The following is an 11,021-nucleotide window of genomic DNA, read 5'->3' as shown; positions in this document are numbered from 1 at the left end:
AAACCCGAGATGGTTTCCGTTTCTGTCAGTGTCTCTCTTTCTCTCTCTCCTCATCCTGTTCCGTCCGTCTCTCCAGCATTCGACCATCAAGCAAAGTTAATTTTTAAACCGCCCGGCACCGTAAACTCAGCCCCCTCCCCCCCTCGACCCTGTTCAGTCCATGTAAGGAGGTCCGGGTTGTCCAGCAAAGACTCTGCCCTTTGCTCTAAAGGGAAACAACCCGAAAAACATCCTCCTTCCAACCGCCGTTCTCCATCCAAACGTAGGTGGCGTTTGGAGGGGAGGGGAGGGGAGGGGGGGCTTGGGAGTGCACGGAGGTGGACATCACATTATGGGGAGGGAAGGCATGAGGACTAGGAAAGACTACCTCCCAGTGGCCACCTGCCAGTTCTGCAGCCAAACACCAGTTCACCAAATCAAAGCACAGTGAGTGGGCATGGTAGGACAGCTGGAGTTTTTCTTTTCCTTTTTTTTTGTTTAACCTCCATATACACACATTTGTGTATTTTAATTCTCAAATAAAACGATTCTTAAGGGTAAGAGATTCGTCAATTACACGTCTCTTGAATCAAACCCGAAGCTCCCTGGAGTTAAGCCAAACAAGACGGGAAAAGAAAAGCTAAAAAATAAAGTTAATTCTCGCTATCTCTTATAGATTCTTTTTGTTTTCCCCAACAATGACGTTTTAATAAAATAAAAAAAAACAAAAAACAAACATGAACATGACAATTGGACATCCTAACGCAGGGGAACAACCAGCTGATTGCCATTTTGCTGGAAATTGATCTTAACTGCCAAATAAAACAAAATTATACAAAAGGATCAATAGCCATTAATCATAAAGGGCTGGCAGGTCACAGGGTTCCTAGTCATCTTTTAACTTTCATAATTCCATACCTTTTTTTTTAGATTTCAATTAAATCTTTGCTTAATCATGTGTATCGACACACCATTGAAACCTTTTGTGCGCTTCCAAAGCTATTGTTCACACTACTTTCCTGGACTTTTCTGACTTTTAAATTAGGCCCGATTTGTACATGGTTACACGCCAGTTGTCGTGAGTTTGTCAATTAGCCATTTTCAGCGCGAGGCACCATTTGTTTGTGGCTCAGTTAATTTAAGCAAGCCACACCATTGTACTACAAAGTATAAATTATGCTTAAGTGGCGGTTGGAAATGAATTGACATTCGGTTACCATCTCAGTGACACTATGCAATCTGTAAACAAAATCCAACAATTTCAACGTGAATTACCATTATCTTCTCGTTTGGGTAATGCAGATTCTTTTGTTAATTTAAAATTTCCCTTTTGTACTATGTTCCCATTCCTGAAAGTCCATGGATGTTTCCACAAAAGCATACATTGACAGACACTGAGACAAACCCATCTCCATAGCATAGAAACACAGCAAATTGAAATTAAAAAGCATTAAAAGATAATTATACGAGACATAAAAAAAAGTTAAGAGTACGTACACATGTAAGGCGAATATATAATCTGTTCTATAAACAAGTTGCAGGGAGTTTGTAATAATTTCTCTTCATCTGTCAAATTCACATTTACATTAGTGGAGAAAAAAAAATTAAAGGAAAGAAAATCACTCGTCTATTTGATATCATCATCAGTACTTGTGTTCGGATAAGGATTAAATTATCCTCGCTAGGTTATTAGAGTTTATTTGACTCAACGGTTCACCCGACTGGAACTCAGCTCCGACTGAACAGAACAAAGTGTGTCGCCATCCCAGTCTTGTGTTTAGTCGTCCGTTGGTCCTCAAACGGAACAGTTTCCACTCTCTGTGGCAACATACACAGTTGTGTGTGTGTGTGTGTGTGTGTGTGTGTGTGTGTGTGTGTGTGTGTGTGTGTGTGTGTGTGTGTGTGTGTGTGTGTGTGTGATGTAAATAGGAGAGGTGGCGAGTGTTTCAAGGCCAAAGCTAGGCTGCACTGCTAACCTTGTGCCTGGGTTGAGCAGAACCTCGGCGGAGGTTAAAAAGCAAAAACTAAAAAAAAAAAAGAAAAGAAAAAAGCCCGAGTTCACCGAACATCTCTCCCGGAGCACCTAGCGAAACATGTCAGCCCCTCCTCTGATAAAACCTTGGTTTCTTCAAGTAATCCGGATTGGTTGATTCCAGTCCCGGTGCCGCGATGGTGGTCAGTTGTGACGGATGGATGTCCCAACAGGTGGATGGATGGATGGATGGATGCAAACTGTCCATAGGGGAGCGCTACAAAGGAACATCAGCGAGGAGGGAGGTCCGAGGAAGGGCGCGAGGGACGCCGTCCCCGTCCAATCCTTTCCTCCCACTGAAGCGTTTGTTTTTTTTTAAGCACGAGAAGCCACAACTTTCAAACACGAAGATTTTAGAGATGTTTGACAGGGTTTGTTGTAACAGACCATACGACACTTGGAAGACTTGGAAAGATATAGGCGACAGAGGGTGGAAAATAGGTTTTTTGGCAGACAGGGGCACAACCCTAGTGGCCTCTGCTGGAAGTGGCGTTTGTGATGGCGTGTGATCTGCAAATGTCAATGCTGTACAATCGAGCTTAAGGTGGCGGGCACAACTAAGCAGTAAAACCATTAAAATAAGGCAACTTTCAATGATGTTCATACCGATAGATTAAAGTCTTAACTTTCTTTCTTTTTTTATGGTATTCTCTTTTTTTCTCTCTTGCTCATTTGGTTTTTTGAAATATTTTCAGCTTTTTTTTCCCCCTCTTCATTTTCTTTTTATGTCCAGCCCCAAGAAGAAAAATCTAATGGTCATTTTCCCCCCCCAAAAAGTACTTGCTTCCAAATCCCGCCAAGGAAATAACAACCATAAATCTTGAGATCTGAGCAAGGGAATCGCGCACCGTAGAGCCAGGAGAGCAGTGTCAATCTAAAAGAACATGGGGTCCAGTGACACGAAAAGGAGGGTCCGCAAGCAGTCAGTTGCTGTCTTGACACCAACAACAACAAAAACAAGACTTCTCTCATGGCAAACAACCAGTGAAGAATGTGTCATGGTTTGCAAAATAAAATAGAAATAAAACATGTCCATCCATTTCTTCAACGTTCGTCTCATCAAGACATACAAGGTCTTTTTTTTAATCCCCCCCCCCCTCCAAAAACAAAACAAAATGGAAGAATAGTATTACTTTTGCTTCCTTTTTCCTAAATCACAAGTTGTAATAAAGGCCGGGGAAAAGGGTTTTCTGATGCTTGCACAAAGGGCTGGACCCCCCTCTCCTTCCCCCCTCCTGTGGCGCAGAAAGAGTTAGCGACTAGATGGGCGTAGTTGTAGGGTTGATCTGTGCGGCCGATGGGGGGCGTTTGCGGGGGTTACTTCAGAGCCTTGGGATCCAACGCGGAGGCCGGGGCCTTGGTGTTTTTGGCATCGTCCCTGGCAGCCTGGGCAGTGGGCGGGGCGGGGCTGGGGCCCGAGCAGCTGGCTTGGCTGTGGGGCCGGCTGGAGGGCAGTGAAGGGTGGCGGCGACGACCATCGCCGCTCGACGAGTGCCTCCTGCGGCCTCCTTCCTCCATGGGGGGCTGGAACGCAAAGGTGACAGTCATTAAGCCGTTAAGACCGGAGGCTGATTCAAAAGAATGTCCCCCGAACTGACTTCTATCGAATCAAAATCACTGAAATCAGTCGTGGCGACTGAGAACCGGCTTAAACCATTCAATCGTCAAGGTATCACTAATGGAATATTGGACTTGCAACGTGGCCACGGCCATGCAAAGTGGCCCAGGCCGCTGGCCCAGCGGTCCGGGCACCTAGGCTTCAAATGCAGCCTGGTTCGAATCCTGATCCCCGACAACCTTGGCCGTGTGCCATTCCCCATCTCTCTCCCCATTTCCTTATGTCTAGTCTACTGTCCTATAAATTAAGGCATAAAAGATCCCCACCCAAAGAAAACTAAAAGCACAACGAAATTAGTATGTCCCAAACCGCCCCCCTAAGGTCTTCCACTGCTGGCCTGCTCGCTTTGCCTAAAAAAATGGCAACTAAAAAATACGGGGAAGCAGCTTTTTGCTTCTACGGGCCGACGGCATGGAACAAGCTCCCAATGTACCTTCGACAGGCAGCCTCTGTAGACATTTTTAAAGCACAGCTCAAGACCCACTTCTACACCCTTGCTTTTAATTGATCTTTAATTTTTTGTTATTCATGTCCTCACTGTATTGCATTACTGCTTGCCTTGCTTTTCTTTTTTTCTCCATTGCTCTGTAAAGCACTTTGAGCTGCATTTCATGTCATGAAAGGTGCTATACAAAATAACATGAAAGGCAATCAAATTAACCACTGAAATAAGGAATGCAGGGTCATTTTGTTAAAACCTCCACGGCGAGAGAAGCTGTACCGACAGTGACTAAAGTGACAGTAACTGAACTGAGAGCAACAAAGAGGTAACCGACTGTAATAAAACACATTCAACAGAAACATTCCACTCACGTCGATCCTGAAGTCCTCCAAACGTTTGAACTTGCTCAGGTACTCCTGCAGCTTGGGATCAATCTCCATGGTCTTGGCTTTGGAGTATTTGAGGAAGGCCCAGAACTTCTCCAGTCCATAAAGCTGGCCTGTGTGAGGAGGAGGAGGCAGAGACACGATCAGAACACGATCTGAAAACAACCTCTGTAGTCCATGACTCTACAGCGGATATTGTGGTGGATATTTCTCCGTGTGTGTTATGTTAATCTCACCAGCTTCGTAGTCCTTCATGGTCTCTTCCTGGAAGTCCTTGAAGATGTCTGGTCTGAACTTGCGCTCCAGGCCGTAGCTGTAGTACCTGAACAGGCACTCCAAACCGTACCTGAACGCACACACAAATATGAGTTTAATATGCAAAGTCAATTTGGACCCCGGGCGTTTAAAAGGACTAGGTGTTTATTTGCAGTAGGCTTTTATTTATTTTTGCACCGGCCTGCTCCGGGCCATGACAGTGGGGGCTACTACAGTACTACTACTAGTAAGGGGATCTAAACTCGGGTCTGAAACTCTGAGAGTTAAGGGTGTCCTTGAAGTTAAAAAGTTAGGAAACCACTGTTCTAATAAAACATGAACTAAATGAACGGGGTGGCGTCCGTACCTGTATCCTTCCTTTCCGTCCTCCACCACCAGCTGTCTGAACTCCTCGTACATCTTCCTGTTGAAGTGGTCCCTCAGGAAGAAGGACCAGAAGCGGAACAGCGTGTTCATCTCCTGCGATTGGCCGATTCCCAGCCGCTTCCGCTCTGTTTGATTGGTAGAGAAGTGGGAAAGAGATAAGCAGAGGCGTACAAGTCAAAATCGGAGAACAAAATATGATCCGCCGCCGTGATTTCCGGCAGGCACCCGCCCCTCTATGCGAGAAATCACGGGTGGCTGGGCAAGGCTAGTTTTGGCCTAAATATACAGCCTCATCTCTGGCACTTAGTGGACACGTTGAGTAACAGAGTAACAGGGAAAAGGAACAGTGAGTGTGTGTGTGTGTGTGTGTGTGTGTGTGTGTGTGTGTGTACCAGTTAAGCAGCGCCGGCGGTACTTGTGGTAAACGTGTTGCGTGAAGCCGTTCTCCTTGAGCAGCTCGTGAGAGGGGTGCTGGAACTTGGGGAGGGACTGGGGCGTGCAGCCGATGTTCCCCAGGGCGGGGGTGCCCTCCGACGGGCTGGCGTTGGAGCTGAGGTGGAGTCAAAACGTGAACATGAGTCAGTCCTGTCCGACTCAAAGCGTTTTGTGTGTCATAGTGACATTAATGCAAGACGTATTGTCAGAGTTTATATAGACAGTGATTACATGTATAAGCCTATAGACAGACCACTGGTTCCCGGTTGGGTCGGTTGGGACCTATGTGGGTCACAGACAAATTTTATGGTATTTTTTAGTTTCCTACATTTTGTTTTTAATTATCAATTCAATTATTTCTTTCAGTAATTTCATGAAGAAAAAGAAAAAGAAATAAATAGAAGAAATTCCATAAATTAGAAAACAAACTAGTGAAAAGAGCCGATCTACCATCTTGTATATCTGCTATTTTCACTAGTTTGGGTCCCCTGGGAGACATCTGATTTATCTTTTGGGTCACAGGCTAAAACGTTCGGGAAACCACTGATGCAGACGTGAAGATATGACCAACGACGACATGGTCAGAGGATAACGTCCGTACCTGACTGAAGCCGTGCGGGAGCGGTGTTCTCTGGAGTCCATCACCCAGCCAACGTGACACTCTGTGGGAGGGTTGGAACTGTGCCGGGTCTTCCTCTTCCTGGGAGTCTGGAGAGGTGGAAAAGGAACACAATCCATTAGGGATGCACAATAATTATTGGCCCCGATACATACTTAGTGGCCAGGAATTATGACATCATCCTGATAAATCAGAATATTATTAATAGCTCCGATAATGTATTGTATATATATTCTTTATTTTATATAGTTTCATATGCTTGCAGTTCTGCTAAATGATTTGTTTTATCTGTTGACAAAGCACCCAGAGGCTTTTTGGATCCCTTTAAAGAGTGCCATAGGTATGATAGCTATGTTGGCCTGGGCCGTGGCTCAGCGGTCCAGGCACCTTGGCTGGTAATCCAGTCTGGCAGTGTGCCGCGGGTTCGACTCCCGATCCCAACGGCCTTTACTGCATGTCCCCCCCCCCCCCCCCCCCCATCTTTCTCCCCATTTCCTGTCAGCCTACGGTCTGTCCCTCTATATAAAAATAAAGGCTAAAGCCACAAAAAACATTAAAAAACAGCTTCCCTGTTCACCCGCGGGTGAACAGCAGGGAAACGGTCTATCCCTGCGCAACACGCTAAACCTGCTATTCGTTTTATATGTTTAATTCGCCGTTTTTTGATGACTTTCATGAGAATCCGGCTTTGTCGCGGACATCGTGACGAGGCCGACGCGTTACGATGACGAAATCGGAAATCGACCTATAACTGACTTGCAAGGGCTTCTGGGAAACCGAGTCCAATGCAAAGTGAACGAGGGGGTATGGACAATCTTGGCTGGCTCTGCTCTTTGTTTGTGAGCCGTATTGCGGAAGTGGCTTATGTGTCGGCTCAATAATAGAAGATCAGACTATTTTCAGCCGGATAATCATGATACAGAACTAGAATTACGACACATTGACTCTCCAAAGGTAACTGTAAACATTGGCATGGCAGTGACCGTAACTTCTTATAATGTTAAACACGGCAATAAAGATGTTAAATGTACCGTTACTCACTAGTATGTATTTATTACGCCAGGTTATTACCGTAGTATCGGTCTTGAGAAGCAGGAATTTATTGATCAAAAGATATATATCGTGCATCCCTACAATCAAATTCAATACATGTACATGCGTGTGCGGCAATCCAACTTAATTCAAAAACTAGTAAATCAATATATGTTTGTCTTGTGTGCACATCTGATATTTTCGCAGCATGTACTAGCATGTGTCCGGGGGTAGCTCAGTCGGTAGAGCTCTCACCTTTGGACCACAAGTTCATGGGTTCGATCCCGGGCACCGCCAACTCAGCGCATGAGTAGCACGGCTTGGTGCAGCAATTCGTGCGGGAAGTACTGGGAGCTGATGGTAGGTGTGGCGCTCCACCTCAGCAAGCCATCTCCCAGGGGGTCTAGTGCATTGTAACGGGGATAGACTCCCGCGTGTTACCGGCTGATACCGACAATAAGCCACTCACGAACCTACTTCTTGTACTCCCCATAATAGGGAAGCCGGGGTTCATGTGGTTAATATACATTCCCATGAATACACCTGCGTATACACACCGCTGGCACCAGGACATTCTTCCTTACCTTGGCGTCAACCGGCCGGCTCTCCTTCACCACGGGGTAGAAGCGCGGCGCCATGGTGGGGTCCTTCCGGTGAGGGGTGCGAGGCGTGCGGGGCGTGCGGGCACTGCGGTAGTTGGGCGAGTCAGGCACAGTAGTCGGGAGTGAGCGGGCTATCGTGGAAGGTTCAGGGGCACCGAAGAGTTTGTTTGCCAGAGCATCTGTGGGAACTGAGGAGACGAGAGACAGAAGTTATTCAGTATTATTTTATAACTATATTAGAACTGCTGTTCTGTTCCCCCCAGTGTTGTCACACAAAAGCCAAAGTTCTAATAAAAGCAGATGTTGCATGGTGCTTACTCTGCTGTGGCCGTGGGGGGCCTGGGGGGACCTCCTGATCAGGGTCCACAGGGGGCTCAGGGGTCAGGCAGTCAAACTGTTCACGGCTTATCAGGTGGACCTTCTTGAAGTTCTCCACCTCTTGCTGTTGAGAGGAAAACATTGTGGTTTAATAAAGAGGACAATCGGGAGAACTAAATAAACGCACACCCGGTACACTTTGATAGTAATGGCCTTCCGTGGCTTGTTTGCTTGCCAGAGGAATTTGGCTCCTGAAGACAAAATAACTAAATAAAGTAGCAAAACCTTTAAAGGTGACACGAATCAACACCACATTGACTTAAATTAGCTTTCAGACAGAAGTGGAGAACATTATTTTTCAATACAAAAAAACTAAAAATAAAGCAACATGAAGATCTAAAGCACATCGTGAGTGAACACACTCAGAGCCCCACTGTGTGTGTGTGTGTGTATATACATATATATATCCAAACAAAAACAAGAAAAGGAAGATGTAATTCAGGAGACGACGCTGAACCGAGTTTCCTGAGACAGACCTTTTCTGGAACAGTTTGGAGACCGAGACACAACAGCAGAACACGGCTGCCAGAAAGACCTTTTTAACCTTCATGTCTGTTGGGTTCTTCGCTGCAGTGAGTGAGTGGAGTGGGACACCGACGGCAGGTCTATATGAACAACACAACACCCAAGCAGTCCACGGGCACCCTGAACATTCCAGCTGCTGGAACCAACTCATCACAACAGCACACACCTCCATCACTTGGCCCCACCAGCATACGGCCATGTTTTAACCACCTACCACTTGTGAATTATGATCATTATAGTAACAGGAATTACAGTAATAGTAGTACTACTACTGCTACCACCTATAAACAACACTACTACTACAACTATATACATCAACTAATAATAGTAATTTACTGTTATTACTGTTACTGTTATTAACATAGAACGAACACTATTACAAACAATGCCAACGGCTGACTGTGCCATCCAGCAACTCAAATAGAGGTGCAACTGTCCAATAATCCATTTAATAGATTTCTAAATTATTTTATTAGGAATAAAATGTTGATCATCATCAACATTCAAAAATAGCAAGAACAGCAGATTTTCAAGCTCACAATCATAGCAACAAGTTGTGAGCTTGTCGAACGGCAATTCTTTGCTATTTTTGTCATTTAAAAAAAATAATCTAACCCAATTTTTGGCATCGGTTGATATAAAAACGAAGGGGGAAAAAAGAACGGAAAAAAAACGTGCTTCTCAATAATTGTAATTGATTCAATAATCACTAAGAAAATGATCAATATCTCCATTCTATCCGCTGAGAACCACTCACGCCTTCCTCCATGCCAAACCAAGTGTCCTCGGCTCTTCCAGCGTACATCTTCAGAGCTTTGTTTCCCTCAGAAGACCCGCCTGTTGGACCCCTTCAGGCCGAGGCCTGGCCGGCAGGGGTTTATTTATAAACAAGGCCCTGTGTTTCCACACGTCGCTGGACGTGTGCCTGGGCAGCACGTGTGACTCCACAAAGAGGGGCAACAATGCCACAATGGGCCAGCGGTGGTGGCCCGCAGCACAATCATGTCCCTTCTCTCTCCCCACTGGACAGGAGCTTTCTGTTCTGTGAGGGTGCCATATCCAGAAACTGTCCTCTCCAATGAAAGAATTATATATCCAGAAACTGTCCTCTCCAATGAAAGAATTATATATCCAGAAACTGTCCTCTCCAATGAAAGAATTATATATCCTCTCGTCATCTAGCCTTGGACAGAAACACCTCCAATAGGAGAATATACACAGAACATAGAAGCTGTCAGAAGAGCCCGCTGGAATAGTGGATGTGTGTCAACAGTTGGGCCAAGCGTTGCCTTGCTTACTTGTTTCTACACGTGCCAACATTACGCGACGCCAAAACTGTCCACTGGAACTACTGACCTGTAGTTAACTCTGTATCGATGTTGATGTAATAATTCGTGAAGGCATCAAAAAGCTAGTTTGGTATTCCCAGATGATCAATAATACAAATGTATTTATTTTTATCTTGGGCTTAGGTCGGGACTGGGGGAATTTTTGATCCCAACTCACATGTGTCGGTTCGGGCTGGGTTCAAACTTAACTTGGGAACTCTAAAAATGTCTTAATCTGAATACAGTCCAAGTTGTCAAAACAGCTCTGCTCTGACCAGAGACGACGATGGCCAGGACCTCACCTTGATGGTGGCGTACTCGGGCGGTACGGTGTCGTCCCACAGGTCCTGTTCATAGTAGTAGAGCCCGTCGTTGATCACCCTGCCCAGCTCGTTGGTCAGCTTGGAACGCGGAACGTGGTGCCCGGTGCGGTCGCCTCCCGGGTGCTTCCGCAGGTAGGGCGGCGTCTGAGTCACGATGAGGATCTTGTTGACGTCGTTGTCGTCGATCTCGCAGTCCGAGTCCTCATCCGACCAGTCGGTGAAGGTGTTGCGCCGGCCGTCCATCTGCTCCATCTCCTCGTCGAACATGAAGTCCAGCTCCTCCGGCTCGTCGGGCTCCGCTCCGTCCTGGGGACGGAGACAGGGGGAGGGGAAAGGGTGAGGAGAAGAGAAGGAGTAGGAGGTTATGAGTGAGTTTTTCATGCTGTCAAATTACTTAAGACAGTTTGACCAAATTACTTGGTTGGTTTAAAGTAAATTGAACTAAAGTGTGTAGTATACATTTGAGAAAGTTTACGTAGTTTGAGCTACGTATAAAACCCACTTTAAGGATGAGAGCCGGTGCATCTCAGGACGAGGACCACAGCAGCCTCAAAAAGGAAATCTTAAAAATGTTTACAATAGATCCACTACTCGAGGGAGGGAAAGAGAGCTACTGTACAGATCTCGCATGGAAGACAGTGAGCTGGAGCGAAGGGACTTTATTTATTTTTTTGTATTTA

General features: G+C 45.8%; 1 protein-coding gene across 3 annotated transcripts in view; it reads right to left on the bottom strand.

Moving 5' to 3' along the window:
* Positions 1–1,306: 1,306 nt before the first annotated feature.
* The window catches only part of larp1 (La ribonucleoprotein 1, translational regulator), a 67,581-nt gene continuing 57,866 nt past the window's right edge, over positions 1,307–11,021 (bottom strand). For all 3 annotated transcript variants that reach the window (XM_083785186.1, XM_083785187.1, XM_083785188.1), the window contains 9 exons: positions 10,321–10,647; positions 8,106–8,229; positions 7,770–7,975; positions 6,136–6,242; positions 5,492–5,649; positions 5,080–5,224; positions 4,694–4,803; positions 4,443–4,570; positions 1,307–3,535 (listed from right to left, as the gene is read on the bottom strand). In XM_083785186.1, the coding sequence (XP_083641312.1) occupies positions 3,329–3,535; positions 4,443–4,570; positions 4,694–4,803; positions 5,080–5,224; positions 5,492–5,649; positions 6,136–6,242; positions 7,770–7,975; positions 8,106–8,229; positions 10,321–10,647 (1,512 nt within the window). In that variant the 3' untranslated portion in view covers positions 1,307–3,328. The remainder of the gene's footprint in view (positions 3,536–4,442; positions 4,571–4,693; positions 4,804–5,079; positions 5,225–5,491; positions 5,650–6,135; positions 6,243–7,769; positions 7,976–8,105; positions 8,230–10,320; positions 10,648–11,021) is intronic.

The sequence above is a fragment of the Protomyctophum parallelum genome (genome assembly GCF_964188405.1).
Source record: "Protomyctophum parallelum genome assembly, chromosome: 1".
Lineage (NCBI taxonomy): Eukaryota > Metazoa > Chordata > Actinopteri > Myctophiformes > Myctophidae > Protomyctophum > Protomyctophum parallelum.
Note: the sequence above shows the minus strand (reverse complement) of the source record. Positions and strands in the feature narration are given on the sequence as shown.